The following is a 23,586-nucleotide window of genomic DNA, read 5'->3' on the forward strand; positions in this document are numbered from 1 at the left end:
TAATGGAGCCTTTCAGCCCAGATGTTCTTTCTTGTCTAGTGGAAAGGATCCAAGTATGTAAAGATTATGTTCTAGATCAGCTTTGGTCTGTCCTAAAAGAAATTTGCCAGTGGATTATTCCATATGGATAAAAGTCAGTTTCTCTGGTCTTCCTGGAATGTGTCTAGAAAGCAAATACATTATTTACAAGTTCATAGTAGATCAATGTATTGGATTAAAATATGACGAACATAATTTGGTCATTGTGAGCATGCCAGCTCGGTCAACTATTCACCACACATGATGCCCTAAGTATAACTCTAGATTTTCTTATGCCCAAGAGAGGGACATACTCTTGGGTGTCTGGACTAGGGAAACATGTATGAAAAACCATTTGGCCACTCTACATCTTGTTATTGGAGAATTGAAACCATCTATATTCAAAGATATTATTAAAAGGCAAGAAGTTAACTTCTGTCATTTTGTTAATTGTTTTCTGGTTGTTTTGTAGATCTTTTGTTTCTTTCTTCTTTTATTGTTTGCTTTATGGTTTGGTGAGTTTCTGTACTGATAAGCTTTGATTCCTTTATTTCATTGACATATCTGGTGTAATTTTTTTCTCTGTTACTCTGGAGCTTACATTTAAAAATGTATAGTTATGATAGACTGTTTAAAGTTGATAAAAATTTTGATCACACACGAACCTGCTATACTACCCCCACATCCCTTGTCAGTGCACAAAATTTGTACTTTTTTGCCTTAATTTATATTGTTCTGTATTGGGTGTTTATTAAGAACTCATTGTAGATATAAATATTTTTGACTATTTTGATGTTCAGCTTTCTCAAGGGTGATTTGAAAGATTCTAAAGCATCATTTCAGTAATGTAGACTTCTCAGTTTGAATGTGAATTTACTTTTAACAGTTAGGTTGATAGTGTCCTGTGTTTTTGCATTAGTATTGTTCTTTCACTTGCGATTGAAGCACTCCCTTAAGCATTTCTTGTCAGGCTGGTCTTATGGTGATGAATTCCATAAGCATTTGCTTGTCTAGGAAAGACTTTGTTTCTTTAATTTCTGATGGGTAGCTGTGCTAAGTAAAGTACTCTGCTGACGGATTTCTCATTAGCACTTTGAATATATCATCCTAATCTCTCCTAGCCTTCAAGGTTTCTGCTGTGAAAACTGATAGTCTAATGGAGACTTGCTTATTTGTGATTTGATGCTTCTCTCTTGCTGATTTTAGAAGTTTTTCTTTGTGTTTGACTTTTGACAAATTGATTATAATGTGCCTTAGAAAAGGCCTTTTTGGGTTGAATATGTATGGGACCCTTTAAGCTTCACGGAACTGGATGTCCATATCTCTCCCAAGAATTGGGAGATTTTCAGCTATTATTTTGTTAAATAAGTGTTCTGCGTCTTTGTCTGTCTCTTTTCTCTGTTTCTCTTCTATATTTTCAAAATCTGTTATCTTAATATCATGGCACAAGTCTCATAGACTTTCTTTGATTCTTTTTACTCTTTTTTTCTCCTTTTTTCCCTCAGGCTGGGTTATTTCAAAAGTCCTGTCTGCAAGTTCAGAAATTCTTTTGTTTGATCTAGTGTGCCATTGAAGCTCTCAGTTGCACTTTTTATTTAAGTCATTCAGTTCTTCATTCCTAAGGTTTCTGTTGGTTTTTCTTTTTTTTCTTTTTTTTCTTTTTTTTTTTTTTTTGAGATGGAGTCTTCCTCTGTCGCCCAGGTTGGAGTGCAGTGGCACGATCTTGGCTCACTGCAAGCTCCACCTCCCAGGTTCATGCCATTCTCCTGCCTCAGCCTCCCAAGTAGCTGGGACTACAGGCGCACACCACCATGCCCAGCTAATTGTTTGTATTTTTAGTAGAGATGGGGTTTCATCGTGTTAGCCAGGATGGTCTAGATCTCCTGACCTCGTGATCCGCCCACTTCGGCCTCCCAAAGTGCTGGGATTACAGATGTGAGCCACCATGCCTGGCCTGTTTGTTTTCTTCAATGGTATCTATGTCTTTGTTGAATTTCTCATTCAGGTTATGGCTTTTTTTAAATTATTTGATTAAGTTTTCTATCTGTATTCTTTTATATCTCATTGAATTTTCTTAAGATCAATATTTCAAATTCCTTTTAAGGCAATTTGAAAATTTCTATTTATTTAGGGTAACTTTGTGAAACATTGTACACCTTTGGTGGTGTCAAGTTTCATTGCATTTTCATGCTTATCTCCTATGTTTATATTTATGAGACTGTTGACATGGTCACCTGTTCTAATTGTATAGAGTAGCTTATGTAGAGAAAGACTTTCACCTGGAGATGTGTCTTAGGGTGTCAGTTGGATGGGCTGCATCTGCTTTAGTTCCAGGAGGACACAGTAGTGTAATATCTGTGCTTTTCTCTTGCCTTTTTTTTTTCTTTTGCTAGTATCCGTTTTGGTGATACCTGTGAGTGTCTTGGTGACCTAGGCTGCAGGAGCATGTGCAGTTTGTTTTTCTGCTCAGGATTGGGGGCTGGGGGAGACGGCAGCAGTGTCAGGAAGCTGCATGACTATCTAGTGACTGTTACTGAGTCACAGGGGTTGGTTCACCAGTTTGAGATGGGACTCCCCTGGAAACACTCGCCTGGCTGTGGATTACTGGGGCTAGTCTGCAGGTTTGAGATGGGGATCACCTAGAAACACCAGGCCCCGTTGGTGAGCGCACTGATGGCACAAGAAATCAGTAATCAGTCCACAGTTAGAGTGTTGCAGTCACTAGGATGTGGAAGGCATACCTCTTTGAGAGTTTGTTTCTAGGATATAGAGAGTAGTAGCTGCTTTCCTGGAGAAGGCTGTTGTAATGACAGGGTAGCCTCTGGGATGGAAGGAGGCAGTGACCACTAGTTCATGGAGCAGAATATACTCAGCTATGGCTTGGCTTTCTAGATGGTGCTATATGTGGGTTCCTTCTCTGGGGCAGTATAGCCCTGTGGACACCAAGCAGTTCCCTAAACTGAGCTGCTGGAGATGGGGTTTCACCATGTTGGTCAGGCTGGTCTCAAACTCCTGACCTCTGGTGATCTGCCCGCCTCGGCCTCCCAAAGTGCTGGGATCACAGGAATGAGCCACCATACCTGACCTACCTTTTTTTTTGTTGTTGTTAAGAAACTTGCTTATGTTGTTCTTTATTTTCTTCTTGACATTTTTTTCCCCAGGTTTCCTTACAGTCATGCGTCACTTAATGACGTAGATACGTTCTGAGAAATGTGTTAGGCAATTCCATTGTCATGCAAACATCATAGAGTGGACTTACACAGACCTAGATGTGTAGTGTGTACCTATAACCTGGTACACACCTAGACTATATGGTGTAGCCTATTGCTCCTAGGTCACAAACTATACAGCATGTTACTCTACTGAATACTCTAGGCAGTTGTAGTAAAATGGTATTTGTGTATGTAAATATATTTAAGTATAGAGAAGGTACAATAGGGCCAGGCATGATGGCTCATGCCTGTAATCTCAGCACTTTAGGAGGCTGAGGTGGGCGGGTCAGTTGAGCCCAGGAATTTGAGACCAGCCTGGGCAACATGACAAAACCCCTTCTCTACCAAAGAATCCAAAAAATTAGCTGGGTGTGGTAGTATAGGCCTATCGCCCCAGCTACTTGGGAGAATGAGGTGGAAGGATGGCTTGAGCCTGCGAGGTGGAGGTTGCAGTGAAACAAGATTGTGCCGCTGTGCTCCATGCTGGGCAACAGAGCCACACCCTGTCTTTAAAAAAAAAAAAAAAAGTACAGTAAAAATACAGTATTTTACTTTTATAGGACCACTGTTGTATATGTGGTCCATTTTGTCAATTGAGATGTTGTTAAATGGCATGTGACTGTATATCCATTAATTGTAGGTGATTGAGACTGGCTCTCTGAAAACACATCAACACTCACTGTCCCCAGGTCTGGAATAGCTCCTGTCATGCCTTTGTGTGGATTAGGGGAAGGTACTTTTCCTCCAGCAAGTGCAGCAGCCTGGTGCAGACCTTGGGCTGTGGTGCCAATCCCTGGGTGCCCCTAACAGGACCCCAGCTCATGCAGCAGCCTTGCTCTGCCCTTTCTTCTGGCAGAGTTCAGATATAGTACAATGTGTCCTTAGATAATTTAGTGGTTATATTTTTATGACTTCATTAGTATTATTCATTAGTTGGGCCAATGTTATGAGACTATATTTTTTTTATTGGATACTTTTGTTTTCCCCAGAGTTAATCATTTTTGTTTGGTCACTTGATTGGTTCTACAGTGATCTTTATGTTGTTTTCCTCTAGGAGCATAAAACTCCATTCAGAATGTTCACACGTTAGTTATCTATTAGATTCACTTTCTTTGTTCTTTCTCTATCCTGCTCCACTCCTGACTGGTTGTTATATGCAGCTGCTACACAGGGTGGCCCTGGAGTGTCCCATCACCATTAGCTTGAGAATTTCCTTTCTCTGTTCTGCATTGGCTATTTCCTGACTCTTGGTTTACAGTAGATTATAGATAGATTTCAGAGAAGGGTCATGGAAGGTGAATTTTTTTTTTGAAACCTATGCATCTTAAACTTTTTTATTTTTACCCTTTTGCACTGTACTGATTGTTTTATCAGTTTTTATTGATCTGTTAGACACTTCCTCAATATCTGGTGATTGTTAACATCCCTTCTTTTTTTTCAATATGCACAATATTTTTATTGTCATCAAGAACATTATGTAAATTGTTTGCAGAAACTACAAGAAAATTGAAGGTTGTTTTGTTGATAGTCATACATTGAGTGTTACTTTTCTTCAACTTATGCAATACCTATTTACATTCAATACTGAGTTGACACAAGAGTAAGTGAATTTACTTAACTTAGGTTTTTTTCCTTTAGACAGAAGCCTTATTGATATATAATCTATTTACCATAAAATTTACCATTTTGAAGTATAAGATTTTTTTCCTTTAAACAGCAGCTGTATTGATACATATCTATATACCATAAAATCCATCATTTTGAAGTGTATAATTAAGTAGTTTTTAGCATATTCCCAGAGTTATACAACTATCACCACCATCTAATTCCAGAATATTTTTGTCACCCCAAAAGAAATCCCAAAGCCATTAGCAGTTACTTCCCACTCCTTCCTCTGCCCAGGCCTTAGCAACCATTTATCTACTTTATGGACTTGCCTATTCTAGACATTTCACATTAAAAGGAATAAACAATACTTAGCCTTTGTTTCTGGGTTCTTTCACTTAACATAATGTTTTCAGGGTTCATCCACATTGTAGCATGTATCCATACTTCGTTTTATCACCAAATAATATTTCAGTATATGGATACATACATTTTGTTTATACATTAATCAGTTGATGCACAGTTGGGTTTTTTCCCTCGTAAGAGTATATGAAAAAATAAAATATGAATAAAACTGCTATGAAATAATGTGCACACATTTTTGTGTGAGCAAAATTTTTTAATTTTTCTTGGATATATACCTAGGAGTAGGATTGCTGTGTCATATAACTCTGTGTTTAACATTTTGAGGAACCCCCAAATTGTTTTCCAAAGTGGTTGCATCATTTTATATTCCCACTAGCTACATGTGAAGTTTACAATTTCTTCACATCCTTAGCAATGCTTATTATTTTCTATTTTATTGTAGCCATCCTAGTAGGTGGGAAGTGGGATCTTATGGTTTTAATTTGCATTTCCCAGGTAACTAATGATGTTGAGCATCTTTTCATCGGCTTATTGGCCATTTGTGTATTTTCTTTGGAGAAATGTCTACTTTAATCCCTTAGCTGTTTTCAATTGGGGGTTCTTTCTATCATTAAAACTGTAAAAGTTCTTTATATATTTTGAATCCTAATCCCTTGTCAGATATATGATTTGCAGATTTTTTTTTCATTCTGTGGGATTTTATTTTACTTCTTTGATAGTGATCTTTGAAATTCAAAAGTTTATTTTAATGATGTCTAACTTCCCTGTTTTTCCTTTTGTTGCTTGTGATTTTTTGTCATCTGTAAAAACTTTGGCTTAATCTAAGGTTACAAAGATTTACTGTTTCCTGTCTTCTAACAGTTTATAGTTTTTGCCCTTACATTTAGTGTGTAATTCAAGTTAATTTTTGTATATGGTGTGAGGTAGAGGCCTATCTTTATCTTTTTCCAGGTGGATGTCAAGTTGTCCTAGCACCATTTGTTGAAAAGACTATTTCCCTTCTGAGTTGTCTTGTTGAAAATCAGTTGACCATAAATGTAAGGATGGTCTGTTTTCAAGAATGACACATTAAAATGGTCATTGAGAGCCCTGTTAAAATGGGCTTGGCTTTTTCTTCAGTTTTACTGAGGTATAATTGCTAAATAAAAATTGTATATATTCAAGATGTATAATATGATGATTTTATATTTATATATATATACACCCACACATTGTGAAATAATGACCACAATCAAATTAATTAACATATCCATCACCACATTTAGTTACCATTTGTGTTTTAGAGGGCTGAGGATGGGGTGGGCTTTTTAACTGAGGGGCTTGCACAGGATAATCAGACAGGGACCTGTTCATTTATTTGAGGGGACCCCCAAACTTAGTATTTATAGTTTTTATTCTCTTGGCTTTGTGTTTCCCAGGAGAAAAGTCCTCTAGTCTGTTACTTTGCAGGTAAAAAGCTACCTTCCACCATTTGGGAGCTGAGTTGAAGGCAAGAGGCCCAGGGTCTTACCATTCATTATGTAACTCACACTTAATTTTTGTCTTCAGAATGGCACCCCTGCCTTCATTCGTTCTTAGGACTTCCAGTTTATACACAGCCTCTCCAGAGAGCACTTCTTCAGGGTGGAGGAGGGGAGTGACTGCCTGTTGTCTAGGCACCCAGCCAGTCCTCCTGTTGTCAGCCTTTCCCATTTTCCAGTGTTTAATGGAAGCTGGTGCCCCAGTTTGGGAGCATGTTTCAGGCGTTGCTGCTTGGCTTTTCACAGCTGGCCTAGGCTTGCCTTTCTCTTTGATCTCTTTGACTTACCAAATACAACTTGTCCATTTGCTTTCCAGTTTCCAACATTTTGTCACCTTTCTCCTTGTTCTGGTCTGGGTAGGTTTAGACCTTTAAACTTTGTAGGCGTTTTGCGTTTGCTTTCTGAGTGTGCTTTCAGAAGAGATCAAGGGTTGAGGTGTTTTTTAATGTCAGCTGATGTTAAGTGGTAGGAAGAAATATCAAAGCAGGGTCAGTAAAGTGGGGTAGAGTTGCTGCATGTATTTCTTGTTCATTTCTTTTGACTGCTACATATTCTTGTTATATACAGCCACCAAATTTTACTTCTCCATTTTCCTCATGATAGACACCTAAACCGCCCCCATTTCCCACTGCTGCAAAGAATGCTCTGATTAATATTCCCTCATGAACCTAATATTCCCTTGAATTTCTCTGGGGGTATAGACCCAGGAATAGGATACTGATATATGCCTGCCTAATTTTCCTGTAGGACTTTTCTGTGTCATCTATGGTCCCCTAAGATAGTATATAGGAATTCAAGTTTTCCCTACATTTCTGTTTAGCAATACTGTTTGCTTTGGATTTCTCTTACTGTTTGAGCCTTTGAGCATCACTTCATCTACTTTTTAGCTACTGGAGTTTTCTGCTTCTTTGAATGCCTCTTCATATCTTTTACCTGTTTTTTTACTGACTTCCCAGTGTTTTGATTAGCAAAGGTTCTGTATACCTTGTAGATTTTAATCCTTAGTCAATTTTTGAGTTAGTACTCTGTTACATTGATTCTAAGACACATACTGTTTTTCCTTAGTTTAAAATCTCTGAAGTGGGGATGAATCTTAAAGCTGCTGAGAGTCACTGATGAGTCATTGTCAGCCAGTAAGGTAGTTTGTGACATGGTTGTCATTGCTTATGTACCAGTGAACTTGATGGTGGCGAGCTTACTGTCAGCACTCCAGTTGAAGTGTATGCCCTGCTGGTCAATGAGGCAACTGATGGCCAGAGAAATGGCCAGACCTGCAGAGCAGAGGCAGAGGATGGATGACAAAAGGCTTTGAAGATCTCTTTGTCAGACTTCCTGTTGCCTTTGGGTAGTATCAGCTTACTTTCTAGAAACGTGATTTAATTGGAAGGACGATAAAACTATGAGGTTAGTTCAATGGGAAAGTTGCAGCATCAGAACTTGAGAATGGGTGACAGTTAACATGTCAGATAATCTCAGAAATGATAGTGGAGCATGCTGGTAAGAAATGCCAAGATACTGCCAAGAGCAAGAGAACATGGTATGAAAACTTGTGGTATCAGTGACTTAGAGGAGAGGGACAGAACTCAGTTAAAGAGGTTTTAGGAATGTCTTGACTTATATTTTCCTTTTCATAAGTACAAACGTAGTGTAACAAAAATCTGGGTCTAAGAATGTATAATAGACCTTTTCATTAAGCATTAACTGACACTGTTTCTCTTCCTTAGTGATGGATAAAATACAATTGATGACATCTTAGATTCAGTGAAATACAATAAACCTCCCCTCTATCACCCATCTGTTAACTTTATCTTTGGTATCTTTCGTTGAACCAAATTTCTTAATTTTGACTTGGTCAGATGCATCCATCTTGGCCTTACGGTTTGTATTCTTGGAGACTTGGTTAAGAAATCATTTCCTACCCTGAGGTCCCAAAGACATTCTTCCACATTTTGCTATCTTTTCTAAAATACCTTTTAGATTTGTAATATGTCTGGAATTCACTGTATACCTGGCTGTTCAACATTATCCATAGAGAAAAATTTGTGTGAAACCTAGTGGTTTGTGGCGTAACTGCTGTCATTTTCCAGGTATTCGTATGTACACAGTTCTCGTGAATTCTAGGTTCTTTCATTGGTCTCTGCCTACCTGCTCCAGTACCAAACCTGTTGTTAACAGGGGTCTGTAATATTTGCTTTCTTCTGGTAAAGCACCTCCCTGTTTCTAAATTCAGTTAGCCATTCCTGAACTTGTATCCTTCTGTATAATTATAGAGGTTTACAGAGCTCCATTAGAAATCCTGGTGGAATTTTATTTGTGATTGCATTGAGTTTGTAGTTTATTTTGGCAAAATGTAATATCTTTAAAATGTTGAGCCATCCCTTCAGCTGACCATCATATATCTTATCATTTATTACTATCTTTATATTTTTCTTGATACTGGAAATACTTTGTATTTTGTTACCTTTATTTACTACTAATTCCAATGGTTTGTTGATTTCGTTGAGTTTTTTATGTAAGGTGATCATATCACCTGCCGATAACAGTGTGACTCTTCTCAGACGTGTGTGTGTGTGCACACTTGTTTATTCACATTTTTGGACTTACAATTTTACTGGTATGGCCTTTAGTAATATGCTGAATAGTAAAAAGATACCAAGCATCCTTGTTTTGTTCATATTCATAAAAGTAATGGCTCTCTTGTTTCCCAGTTAATATCTGTAGGTTTTAGGTATTATAGTCTTATCAATTTGAGACCATTTCCCCCGATCTAGGTTTCTAAGAGTTTTATAAATAGATGTTGAACTTCATCAAATGTCATTTCTGCATCTAAGATCATTGCATGACTTTTCTTTATTATGTTGTATTTTCTGAAATTCTTACTTGTTATTTAACTTCTATTAATATATCTCTTAGGTGTACTCTGTTCTTTTTCTAACTTAGCTGAACACTTAATTTACATTTCTAATCTTTTCTAGTATTGATTGACATTCTCTTTACAAAACACCCTGAGTGTAATTCAGGATTCAGGCTTAAAAAAAGGTTTTGAAAGATAATAAAGTACGTATTCCTTATTACAGAACCACTCTCATGCAGTCTAGGGCAGCATCCCCAGAATAGTTTCATTCCATTGAATAAATAAAAGCATTAAAGAGTTTCATATATGTTTAGGACAGGTTTTGCTACTGAATGAACTTGCTGCAAACTTTCAAAATTGAGTATGAGGGATAATGAACTTTTCTGTGTTTAAGCCTATAAATTCCCTTCTAAGTACTATTCCAGCTGTAGGCTATACTTTTTTAGCGGGGGAGGCAGGATGGAGTCTTGCCCTGTTGTCAGGCTGGAGTGCAGTGGCGCAATCTCGGCTCACTGCAACCTTTGCCTCCCGGGTTCAAGCCATTCTCCTGCCTCAGCCTCCCCAGTAGCTGGAACTACAGGTGTGTGCCACCACGCCTAGCTAATTTATTATTATTTTTTTTTAATAGAGACAGGGTTTCACCGTGTTGGCCAGGATGGTCTCAATCTCTTGACCTCGGGTGATCCACCCGCCTTAGCCTCCCAAAGTGCTGGTATTACAGGCATGAGTCACTGCACCCGGCCTGTAGGCTATACTTCTAATGTGTGTTATTCAGACCAAAATATTTTTTTAATTTTCTTTTTTTTTTCTTTGACTAAAGCATAATGTTTTCCTTGAGTTTTTGTCTTCTCAGTAATTTATAATTTATTGGTATGTGATTTAAAAACATGTTCTGGATGCCAGCTTTTCAGAATGATTCTGCTGCTCTTGTTGAGACTTGCTTTATGTCTTACTTTATTGTAAATTTTGCAAATGTTCCACGGCTTTATCACAAAAATTTATATTATATATTCCTTTTATTCAAAGTGTCTTGTGTCCATTACATCAAGCACTTTAATTATTATTCAAATAGTTGACAGTCTTAGCCGTTTTCTGTCTGGTCTGTAAATGAATGAGAAAGAGACAGTGTAAAGATCAGTATTACCCACCATATGGATTCATTCTCTGTCTCTGTTTTGTTTTTAAATTGTTTAGTTTGAAGGTATGAAATGTATGTGGGCTCAGCATTTTTACATCTTTTTGAATGTCCCTTATCTCTAACAAAAATTATGTTTTACCTTAAAGTCCATTTATCTGATAGCAGTGTAGCTACACTAGCTATCATTTAGTTATTCTGTGATTAATACGACTGTTTTCAGTTTTACTGTGTCATTGTGTGTAGTTCTTTTGTACATAATTGGATTTTAATCCTAGTATCATTTTTTAACTGAGGAGTTTAATCTGTTTACATTTATTTTGATTACTAACTTACTTGTATAGTAAACACTAATATCTGCTGAAATATGAGGTGATTCACAATTTTCCCAATAACATTTAAAACAGTTTCTTGGCCAATTTGATATGTAAACTTAAAGGGATTTATAAGAAATGGCCAAAAATAATGTTATTTGATTTATTAATTTAATTGCACATATATATTTAAAATGTCATTGTGCAAATAATATATTCAAAAATACTGCTCTTTCCTTTACCCCATGCAGCAGTTTTATTCTAATTCTTCCTAGGCATCTTGGATACCATATTCATCATTAGAAGCATTGAAAAATTTATGTTTAAAGTCTGTCATTTTCACTTCTGTCTGAATACTTGGATGCATAACTTTTTGAATCTGTGTATATTGCTATCCCTCAAAATTTTACCCAAGTCTCATTCAGTATTTGTGGTTCTACACTTGACCCCTTACAGGGTTGCTTTTCGTTGTGGTCTTTAAAAGGTTTGCTTACTTGGTTGTATACTGTTTCATTGTGAAGTCCCGCTCCCAGGAATATGTATTACATGTGGGAAATAAGTACAATATCTGTGTCAAATTATTTTACCTCTCTTTATAAAAAACAAACTGATTTCTTCAAAACACCTAAAGGTAGCATTGTTAGAGATCATTCTGGTTGAAGTTGTAACTAATTAGTAGTGGGTACAGCTGCATATAATAGGAAACCCAAACTTAGATGGCTTAGGCAAAGTAGAAGTGTATTTGCCCTCACAAGTGTGGAGCAAGGTAGCTAGCACCACAGATGATCAGGGACCCAGGTTACCATCCTGGTGTTCTTCCCTTGAGGTGTGTGACTTCCATTCGTAAGTCACCTTAAGGGAAGATGTCAGGCAGATGGGCAGAAAAGAGGCTCCTTCTGGGCCTGTCAGCTTGGTTATGGCAACGCTGGCCACACCTAGTTGCAGGAGCAGCTGACAGATGTGGTGTTTTGTTCCAGGGCAGTGGCCTTAATTTTTTCATTTCTTTTTTTTTCCCTTGCCTTTAGTCTGCTTGATCAGGTTTTCTTGATTAGACTTCCCTGATTCTTTTCTTCTCCTCATGCTTAACATAAGTAATTCCTGTCCAATTTTTTTTTTTGTTTTTTTGAGACAGGGTCTCACTCTGTTGCCCAGGCTGGAATGCAGTGGCACTGTCTCGGCTCACTGCAGCGTCTCTCTCCTGGGTGCAAGGGATTCTCCTGCCTCTGCCTCTGGAGTAGCTGGGATTACAGGCATGCACCACCACGCCCGGCTAATATTTTTTGTATTTTTAGTAGAGACAGGGTTTCACCATGTTGGCCAGGCTGGTCTCAGACTCCTGACCTCAAATAATCCCCCCACTGTGGCGTCCCAAAATGCTGGGATTGCAGGCATGAGCCACCTTGCCCCAAATGTTAATTAATCTTCCTCTCTGCCTTACTGAGCAGTACAAGGACTTACTAGACTCCTACTTCAGTTATTCCCCATCCCCACTCCCCCTTTCTTGATGTCCTGGTCTGATATTTGACCTCCACTTATTTTGTATCCTCCAGGATTATTATATTTGAAAATCGCCTTCTTTACCTGTTTACCAGTTTCTTATTGCCAATCTTTAGGTATTTCTTTCTTTATCCATGCAGCTTCTTTGGGCTTAAAATTCCTTTTTCTAAAATATATTCTCTATTAGATTGTTATGTGGAGATTCAGAGAAGGTAATCTGTATCTCTTAATGAGAAATGTTTTTATTTTACCTCCTTGGATGACAGTTAGTGGGTAATAAGTTCTAAGTGGATCATTATTTGCCCTGCAGCCCTTGGAGAATTTCTTCATCATGGCCTGGGCTGTGTTATGGGGAGACTGTGTCAGTCTAATTATTGTTCATCTTCTGTTTTTTCTAGTGGCTTTCACAATTCTTTTTCTCTTTAAAATTCTACAGTTTCACTGTCATGTGTCTTCTTGTAATTTATTCATATTTGTCCTACTTGGGATTCATTTTTCTACTTCAGTCTATGGATTTCTGTCTCCCATGAATTCTGGGAATTTTTTAGCTGTTACCTGTTCAAACATTGTCTCTCACTTTTTTCCTGCAGTTTTTCCCTGTAGAGCTAATGTTCAGTGTACTTTTAACCTTCATATCCTCCATGTTCAGTATGTACTCTTTTCATATTTTTGCATCTCTTGGTAATCTCAGCTCTGTCTTTCATTTTTCTGCTGTGTCTGATGGGGTATTTAATCTGTCTTTTGGATTTCTCATTTTATTGGCTCTTAGATTTTATTTCTGGAAGTTACATTTGACTATTCAGCAAGTTAGCCTGTCCTTTTTTGTTTTTGTTTTTGAGATGGAATTTCGTTCTTCTTGAGCAGGCTGGAGTGCAGTGGCACAATCTCGACTCACTGCAACCTCTGCCTCCTGGGTTCAAGCGATTCTCCTGCTTTAGCCTCCCGAGTAGCTGGTATTATAGGCATGCGCCACCATGCCCAGCTAATTTTTTTGTATTATTACTAGAGATGGGGTTTCACCATATTGGTCAAGCTGGTCTTGAACTCCTGACCTCAGGTAATCTGCTCGCCTCAGCCTCCCAAAGTGCTGGGATTACAGGTGTGAGCCACCGTGCCCAGCCCAGCCTGTCCTTTTCTCAGTAACTTTTTAACCTTTCCTTATGTTTATGCTCTTGGTCCTCAGCACTTTCTAGTGTCCAGCATCTCGTGTTCTTGGGCGGCGGCCCTTCTGCATGTCTTGTATGCTGACTCTCACCCACGGTGGGGTTGTGGTTTTTGATTGGGAAAGCTGTTTTCTCTCTTTTGAGTCCTCTCAGGTCATCTGTGGAGATGTCTTTCTGGTTGGTTTTACTTGCTTCTGCAGCGTACCCTATAAGATTTTAGGTTCCAGGATTCCTGTATCAAGTGCCCGTTATGACCTATTCCTGCTAGCATGCATGACCTATTCCTGCTAGCCTGCTATTCCTGCTAGCCTGCATGGGGCACAGATCTGAGACTTCCATTTCTCACTGGAAACTTTGTTCCTTCGCTACTCCAAGTGCTGGACAGAAATCGTATCCCTACATCACATCATGCTGCCTTCTGATAGCTTTTGAGCCGTGGTTAAGGGTTTTGCATATACTTGTTTTTAATCATTTGTTTTCTGTGTATTACAGTTTTTATAGAATGGTCTCAACGTTTACAGCCCCTTTGGTACATGGGTGGTCTGTCTAGGTATTTGTTTGTTTGTTTGTTTGTTTTAATCTTTTTGTGACTGCCAATACCTGACTACGAAATCAGGGAGGACTTAGGAAACTTAAGAAAACCCTGAGAAGTAGGAACCTAAATAACATGATAAAATCAGAATCACAGTTGAGGAGGTGAGTGGCACTGGATTTGAAAGAGAAACCCTTGAAGCCTTAGGGAAGAAGAAAGAAAATATTTGGAGAGCACCTCTTATGAGCCAGTCACTTTCATAATAGCAATTTCCCTGAGAGGTAGACTCTCCCCCTACTTTAATGATGAAGAAACTGAGAATCACAGAGGTCAGTGATGTCCCTAAGCTTCTGAAGTCGTCAATAGCCATAATACAGAGGGGGTCTGTCTAACAGACTCTACAACCCATGGTTTTGTCACTGAGTCTTCTTGCCTTTTTTATAAGTTAGTTCGCTTTCATGAATTTACTTCAAGTTGTCATTCTTTTCTTTTCCTGGTTTCCCAGCATCTGTGTTTTCTCAAGGATGACCAATGCTGTTAAAAGGTATTGATGAGAATAGTGTTTCTCCATCTTTTCTGGCTACAGTGCATTTTATAGAGCAACCCAGTACATGGACCAGTACAGATACATAGTCCCATCACTCACCCTGTGCCATGGTTCTGATATTTTCTCTTCCATTCTGTTTTGTTTTACTGTTTCCTCTGGTTAAAATAGGCTGATTGTGACCAACTAACTTGTTCTCACAGCCCTTTAACAGTTTGCAACCCATAATTTGAGCCCATGATTTTGAAGCATGGCTCATGGCTCAAATATAGATCAGCAGAGGGCTTAACAGAAGTATCCTCAGGAGCCCATTCTCCTGTCCCAGCCGGGCTCATATCCGGCTCCAGTGTAGCTGCCACCCACATTCTCCCTGCTCCCCAGGAGTGTGAGGATTCCTCTTCAACAGCATTCCAGTGTTAACTTTAGACATTGGGAACATATCCCACTTACTCTTTAGTGGCTTCCTATACATGACATTTCTTTTTAAGCCATTTAACTATGCAAGATCATAACTCACTCTACCTATTCTTGCCTTTGATCTTATTTTATATTTTCTTCCTGTTTGGCTTATTCCAGATTTTTCTGAGATACTTTATTTAGCAGCTTCATTCTTAAGTGAGTTTTAAAACAAAAGCATTTAAGATTTGCCCTTCATTCATCTTGGAATTCTAGCTTATTTTTCTTTTTTATTTTAGTAGTACAGGTAGTTTATTAAAAATAAAATTAATGGAAAAATATCTTATTTTTAATGTACCATGCTCTAATATTACTTCTTAAAAACAAGAAATCAAAGACCAGTATGCAAATAGGGTAGGATGACAACACTATGTTGTTGTGCCTGCCACCAAGGTAATATGATAGCATGTAACATGAATGTGTAATTGACGTGTACCACTCTTTATCTCTTCCCTAGCCCTCCAAGCCACAAAATTGTGGTGAACGGAAAAGAATGTATAAACTTCGCCTCATTTAATTTTCTTGGATTGTTGGATAACCCTAGGGTTAAGGTGAGTAGCACATATTGCTGAAGTGGACAGATAACATTACTGATTTAAGAAACTGGACATAAAAGACAAATGCAGGCTGGGCGTGGTGGATCACTTGAGGTCAGGAGTTTAAGACCAGCCTGGCCAACATGGTGAAACCCCATCTCTACCAAAAAATACAAAAATTAGCAGGGCATGGTGGCACATGCCTGTAGTCCCAGCTACTTGGGAGGCTGAGGTGGAAGAATTTCTTGAACCCAGGAGGCGGAGGTTGCAGTGAGCCGAGATGGTGCCACTGCACTCCAGCCTGGGCAACAGAACGAGACTCTATCTCCAAAAAAAAAAAAATCAGAGTATTGGAAAGTGCTATGCAAGTTTTTCCCGTTACTTTTTGTCTGACAGAGTTGTGAGCTGGACCTAGACAGAGAGAGGCCAGAGTCTCTTATGTGGCTCAGTGTTAGGCAACAACCACAGAACTGAACAGGCCAGACCCCTAGAGAATAGTTGGAGAAGGGTCTAGGAGAAGGGTCTAGGAAACTGCTCTCTGTCCTATTGGAATTGTGGGCTAACAGGCATTTTCCAGGAAAGCCTTGGCCCACAAATGCAGAAAAGTTAACCAGGTTTTGAGAATCAGGCTAGTATAACTTTTCCATATTTTAAGTCATATACTCAGTCTTTACACCTGTCTCTTCTTTATATTCTGTTAGAGTTGTCATAGTTCCAAGAAAGGAAGAAAAGTGGAGGAGGGAGGTAGGAGCTCTGTGGGTTAAAGAATAGGAAATGTTCTTTTTGAACTCTTAAAGATAAATTGTTAAAGTATAATTCTTTTACTTCAATAAAGGCAGCAGCTTTAGCATCTCTAAAGAAGTATGGCGTGGGGACTTGTGGACCCAGAGGATTTTATGGCACATTTGGTAAGTTTTTGTTGTGTTCTCTTTGCGACTACTGCTTTCAGTAGTTAAGTCAATTTTAGGCCGGGCATGGTGGCTCACACCTGTACTCCCAGCACTTTGGGGAGGCTGAGGTGGGAGGATTGCTTGAGCCCAGGAATTTGAGACCAGCATGGGCAATATAGGGAGACCCTGTCTCTACAAAAAATAATAAAATTAGCCGGGCATGGTGGGCTCATCCTCGTGTGCATGTGTGGGGATTGCAGTGTGAGGAACGAGTGCAGAGCAGCAGTACTCTTTATGCAGGGGAGATGGCCTTATACTTCTGCCCACAGTCCATTGATGAGAGCGGAACCCCTACCATGACTAGCCACGCAGGGGGCCGAGAAACAGCTCTAGGAAGGAAGTGGAGAGCAGATTGCCTGGGGTGGAGGGAGGGGGGATAAACAGTGTAGTTTTTTTTCTTTCTAGAATGAAGATGAAGGATCATTGATTTCCTTGTGTATGTATAATCCGGGAATAGGCCAACTAAATATTCGATGAGTTTATGATTTCAAATACAGTGAATTCCCTGGGAGTCATCAAAGAAGACTGGCATTTTATGGTGGTTTTTATTAAGTGTATATTCTTTGCTCCTGAAAATGTTATTAAATAATTGTTCAGGCCGGGCATGGTGGCTCATGCCTGTAATCCCAGCACTTTCAAAGACTGAGGTGGGCAGATCACCTGAGGTCAGGAGTTCAAAACCAGCCTGGCCAGCATGCTGAAACCTGTCTCTACTAAAAATACAAAAATTAGCTGAGCATGGTGGTGGGTACCTGTAATCCCAGCTACGTGGGAGGCTGAGGTGGGAGAATTGCTTCAACCTGGGAGGCAGAGGTTGCAGTGAGCCGAGATCATGCCACTGCACTCCAGCCTGGGCAACAGAGCAAGACTCTGTCTCAAAAATAAATAAATAAATAAAATTGTTCAAATGAATTTGTTGCTGGAAATAGCATTTTGGCTTATAAAATGACACAGTGTGGGGAAAGCAGAGCAAGGGAAATATCTTCCGTCTTCCATCCTTGTTTCCATTTCTGAATCTTTTTATGTTTTTTTACTTTAACAGTTAAGTGTTTTACTTTTGTGATTTTTTTAATGTAAGAGAGCACCTTACGTTATCCCTAAGCTAGTTTGGTGATTACATTATTTGTCTTGGAAACAGATAAGGAGAAGTAGTGTCCAGGAATCCTACAGCTGGAAGTGATCTTTAAAATCTTTAGTTCTAACCCTAAAATTAGAAATTGGCCAGGTTTAGTGGCTCATGCCTGTAATCCTAACACTTTGGGAGGCCAAGAAGGGAGGATTGCTTGAGCCTAGGCATATGAGACTAGCCTGGGCAATGTAGCGAGACCCCATATTTACAAAAAATAAAAATAAACCTGGCACTAGCGTGAACCTGTAGTCCCAGCTACAAAGGTGGCAGAGGCAGGAGGATCCCTTTATCCTAGGAGGTTGAGGCTGTAATGAGCCGTGTTTACACCACTGCAGTTCAGCCTGGATGACAGAGTGAGACCATCTCAAAAATCATCATAATAATAATATAAACCAAGTATCCTGACTTCCATTCTTGATGGCAAGTTCGAAGAAATAAGCTCATATCAGAGCCTTCCACTTTCCTCTAGTCTAATGCAAACAGGGGTTGTTTGCTTGGTTTTTGATTGGTAGGGAATTACTTTCTTGGCAGGTATTAGAAAACTAGAAAAGGCACATTTTATGGGGTTGTTGATTGTAATCTGATGAAAGCTTTCTGTGACTGCTTGCTGAGATAAAGGAATTGTTTTTGTAGGTAGGTACAGAGGAGGAGAGCAGCAGCTTGTTGGTATTAGATATCAGGGGAGTTTTTGCTGTATTTTTCTAGGAAGTAAAGAAGTTGTTTGGGAGGGTAAAGGTGAGGATCATTGAAAGAGGTTCGGAAGTGTAGGATCATTGAAAGAGGTTCGGAGGTGTAGGGAGACGGGGGAGGTTGCCGAGTCAGCTGGCAGGGCAGGGACAGCTGTGTAGTAGGAGGAAGAGAAGGAAATGCATAACCAACAATCTCTGGCTAAGGAAGGATTGGAGATGGTGAGGAGGGAGTGGGTGAGGTTGATGGTTTGCTGAAGATAATTAGGGAGGCGTAGAGGGTGGCAAGGGAATGGGAGTGAGACAAAGAGTAAGTATAAAAGAAAAGAACTTCATCAGGATGGAAGAATTGGAGAAGGTCACAGAAGGTCATCTGTCCATTCTGAGAGAGTTAAGGGTGGCAGCTTGAGGGTGACACCACGAGACATCAGCTACAATGGTCTGGAGGAAAAGCGTGAACTGGTAGCATAGACAAAAGCAGGGCATTTAGAAGTACGTGAGAATGGTTAGTAGGGACATAAGTAGACAGAGTTTAAATACTGGGGTGACTGTGTAAAGGCCTACTGTAAATAAAAGGTATACAGGGTTATTGTTCTTTTTCAGGAATATGGGTAAGTTTAAAGGAAGTGGGGGAGAGTACTTGCGACTTCAGGAGGAGGCAGAGGAGCTAGGCTGGTCGTCTGATGGGCACAGTTTTATCCTGGAGCAATGAACCCAGTGGGGAGGATTCTGCAGATGGACCGTGGTTGGGGTACTGTAGACAACCAGGTAAGGTCCTGTCCACCGAGGTTGTAGAGTTTGAGGGGTTAGGTTCTTAACGAGAACTGACCATCCGGCTAGGATGTCTTTATATGGCTGGGTATCTGGAGTAGGTGAAAGGAAATTGGCAGTTTAGCAGACTTCCTCTCTAGCCTGTTGAAGGACTGGAAGATAATCACCAAGAGGGGTGGTGTCTGAAATAAGGTTGGGCCCCAGCAGAAAGATGCGGCCATATAAGAGTTCAAATGGATTGTACCCGGTGGGTTCCCAGGGTGTGGCTCGAATTCGGAGGAGTGCAAGGGGTAGGAGAGTGGTCCAGTCTTTTTTAAGCTGGAGGGTAAGTTTAATAAGGTGTGTTTTTAAAAGGCCGTTGGCTTTTTCTACTTTTCCAGAGGACTGAGGGTGATATGGGGCATGAAGATTCCATTGAATACCGAGGGCTTGGGAAACTGCTTGAGTGATTTGGCTGATGAAGACCAGCCCATTATCAGACTGTATGGAAGTAGGGAGACCAAACTGGGGGATTATGTCCGTTAGAAGAAGGAAATAACTGCAGTGGCCTTTTCAGACCCCGTGGGAAAAGCCTCAACCCATCTGGTGAAGGTGTCGACCCAAACCAGGAGGTATTTGAGTTTCCAGACACGGGGCATATGAGTAGAGTCAATCTGCCAATCTTGAGCAGGGATAAATTGTCGTGCTTGATGCATAAGGAAAGGAGGAGGTTTGAGAAAGCCTTGATGGGGTAGTAGAGTGGCATATAGCCCATTGAGAGGTGATTGTTTTAAGGATGGATTTCCAGGCTGGAAAAGAAATGAGAGGTTCTAAAAGGTGAGTTAAAGGTTTATATGCTACATGGAAGTGGTCATGAAAGGAGGAGAGGATAGAGTAAGCTTGAGAGGCAGGGAGAAGGAGCTTTCCATGATCTAAAAACCAGTTGCCTTGAGTGGGAAGTGACTGGTAGGTTAAGGTTTCAGAAGGAGAGTAATAGGAGTGATAGATGAGAAGGAGAAATATTGGCCACTGGGAGCAGATACTGGGGAGTTTGCTGTTTCTTTGGCTGTTTTATTGGCATAGGTGTTTCCTTGGGCAATGGGATCAGAGGTTTTTTGGTGTCCTGTGCAGTGGATTACTCTGGCTTTGGCTGGAAGGAGGGCAGCTTTAAGGAGGGCTTTATTAAGGGGGCATTGATAATAGAGGATCCTTGTGTAATGAGAAAACCTCTTTCTGCCCAAATGACAGGGTGGCGGTGGAGGATGTGAAGGGCATATTTAGAGTCAGTATAGATATTAACATGCAGTCCTTTGCCAAGAGTTAGGGCACGAGTTAGTGCTATTAATTCAGCTTGTTGAGAGGTTGTAAATGGGGAGAGTGCAGCAGTTTCAATGATAGATGAGTGAGACACAATGGCCTACCCAGCTTTTCCTGGTGTTAATCAACTGGTTTTTGAAGAACTGCCATCAATAAACCAAGTGTGGTCTGGGTCAGGGACAGGAAAAAGGGAAATATGGGGAAAAGGAGAGGAGGCTATGTGGATTAAGGAAATATAGTCATGTGGATTAGGATTTGTAGTGGGTAGTAAGTGAGAGGCCAGGTTGAAGTCCTGTCCAAAGGCAATGGTCCCCATGGGATTTTCAATAAAGAGTCAATAGAGCTGGAGGAGGCGGGGAGCCAAGAGTATGTGTTTTATGTGTGAAGAGGAAACTAAGTCTTGGAGGTTTTAAGAGCTATAAAAGGTGAGTAGGACATAGCCTGTGATTTTGAGAGACTCTAAGAGTATAAGGGCTGTGGTTGCTGTGGCATGCAGGCATGACAGCCAGCCCAGGACTGTAAGATTAAGCTGTTTGAATAGAAAGGCTACTGGTCACAGGCCTGGTTCCTGAGTAAGAATTCCTACAGCGCAGCCCTGCATTTTTGCTGTGTGGAGGAAGGAGGGTTGGGAGGAGTCGGGAAGCGCTGAGTAGGGGTTGTCTCCAGGGCCTTTTTTAGAGTAAAAGGAGGGGCGAGGGAAGGATTTAGGATCTGTGGGTTCAGCTAAGTTTCCTTTTGTGAGTTTATAGAGTGGTTTGGTTAGGATGGCAAAACCTGGTATCCAAAGGCAGTAGTATCCAACAACGCCTAAGAAGGAGAGTAGTAGTTGTTTGGTGGTGGGGATTGGAATTTGGGAGATTAGCTGAATACGGTCTGCTGGAAGTGCACACCTATGTTGATGGAGGATTATACCAAGATAAGTAGAAATTTGAGCTTTGGAGGGGAATACTCTGTACCCCTTGGAGTAGAGGTGTTGAAGAAGCAGGATCGTGTCTTGCTGGGAAGATTGGTAAGAGGAGCTGCAAAGAAGAAGGTCATCCACATATTGAATGAGATGGGAAACAAATAGACGAAAAGAAAGCAGCTCATGGGAGAGGGCCTGGCTAAAGTAGTGTGGGCTGTCTCTGAAACCTTAGGGCAGGACGGTCCAGGTGAGTTGTTGGGACTGGTGGGTGTCAGGGTCAGTCCAAGTAAAGGCAAAAAGGGGCTGGGAAGAGGGATGTAAGGGGATGGTAAAGAAGGCATCTTTGAGGTCAATAACAGAATAATGAGTTGTGGAAGAGGGTATTGAGGATAGGAGAGTATAAGGGTTAGGCACGACAGGATGAATGGGGAGGACAATCTGATTGATGAAATGAAGGTCTTGGGCTAGCCTGTAGGATTTATCTGGTTTTTGAATAGGTAAGATGGGAGAGTTGTAAGAGGAGTTGGTAGGGACTAAGAGGCCATGCTGTAGTAGACAGGTAATAACAGGCTTTAGGCCCCTTAAAGTCTGTTGTGGGATGGGGTATTGGCATTGAGCAGGATAAGGGTGGCCATGTTTCAATGGGATGATAAGGGGTGAATGATCAGTTGCAAGCGAAGGAGTGGAGGTATCCCATACTTTAGGGTTAAGGTGGGGAGATGAAAGGAGAGGTTGCGAGGGAGGTTTGGAATTGGATAAAAGGGTAGCTCTGAGATGTGGCTATAGTCCAGGAATAGTCAGGGAGGAGGATAATTAGTTAAAATATCTTGGTCTAATAAGGGGACTGGGCAGGTGGGGATAACTAGGAAGGAGCGCATAAAGGAGTGTTGCCTGATTTGGCACCAGAGTTGGGGAGTTTTAAGGGGTTTAGAAGCTTGGCCGTCAATATGCACAACAGTTATGGAGGCAAGGGAAGCAGGCCCTTGAATAGAAGGTAATGTGGAGTGGGTAGCCCCTGTATCGATTAAGAAGGGGATGGACTTACTCTCCACTGTAAGAGTTACCCGAAGCTCGGCGTCTGTGATGGTCCAGGGGGCCTCCGAGATGTTCGGGCAACATCAGTCTTCAGCTGCCAAGCCGAGGAGATCTGGGAAGGAGTCGATCATTTCGGGTTTGAGCTCCAGGAGTTCCAGGATTGGTGATGAGAGTCAGACAGTCTGACTTCCAGTTAGGGCCCACACAGGGGCATGGCTTAGAAGGAATCCTGGGCCGTGGGCATTCCTTGGCCCAGTGGCCAGGTTTTTGACATTTGAAGCAAGGTCCCAGAGGGGCAGTTAAACGCTGCGGTTTGTACGCCTTGAAGTTTTTGCAGGTAGGCGGTGCTGCTGGGGTTTGTTTTACGGTGGAGGCAAGCATTTGTAATTCTGAAATGTGAGCTGCCGCCTGGCAGCCTCTTCCCTATTGAACACCTTGAAGGCAGGGTTGATTAATTCCTGTTGTAGGGTTTGAGGGCCAGACTCTAATTTTTGAAGTTTCTTTCTAATGTTAGGAGTTGACTGGGTAATAAAATGCATGTTAAGAATAAGGCGGCCTTCTGGCCCTTCAGGGTTTAGTGCTGTATATCGCCTGAGGGTGGCAGCTAGATGGGCCATAAACTGAGCTGGATTTTCACCTTTGTTCTCAGTGGTCTGCTTTAGTTTGTCATAATTCACGGCTTTATATGCAGATTTCTGAAGCCCTTGAACTAAACAAGAGATCATGTAGTCCTGTCTGGCTATGCCTTGGGCCCCTGCCTGCTAGGTCCTTTGGGGCCTTCACGGGGTACTGCCCTAGTGCCTGGCCTTGGAGGCCAGGCTCAAGGCGCCAGCAGTCATCAGCATAAGATTGAGCTAGGGTCCAAAGTGAAGATGACATTTAAGTCATTCCAAGTGGGATTATAGGACTGTGTTAAGTATTGGAATTCTTGTATATATTTGGGTGGGGTCTGACGGAAAAGAGCCTGAGTGCTGACTGATTTGGGAAAGGTCAGACAGAGAGAAAGAGATGTGAACCTGGACTTTTCCTTCGGCTCCTGCCTCCTCTCAAAGGGGAAATTGCT

The 23,586-nt window shown here is 40.8% G+C and overlaps 1 protein-coding gene across 3 annotated transcripts in view; it reads left to right on the plus strand.

Annotated features, from left to right (window-relative positions):
* The window catches only part of SPTLC1 (serine palmitoyltransferase long chain base subunit 1), a 77,639-nt gene that overhangs the window by 12,405 nt on the left and 41,648 nt on the right, over positions 1 to 23,586 (plus strand). For all 3 annotated transcript variants that reach the window (XM_054519452.2, XM_024251772.3, NM_001132921.1), the window contains 2 exon segments: positions 15,674 to 15,767; positions 16,588 to 16,660. In XM_054519452.2, the coding sequence (XP_054375427.1) occupies positions 15,674 to 15,767; positions 16,588 to 16,660 (167 nt within the window).

Source organism: Pongo abelii, chromosome 13 (genome assembly GCF_028885655.2).
Source record: "Pongo abelii isolate AG06213 chromosome 13, NHGRI_mPonAbe1-v2.0_pri, whole genome shotgun sequence".
Lineage (NCBI taxonomy): Eukaryota > Metazoa > Chordata > Mammalia > Primates > Hominidae > Pongo > Pongo abelii.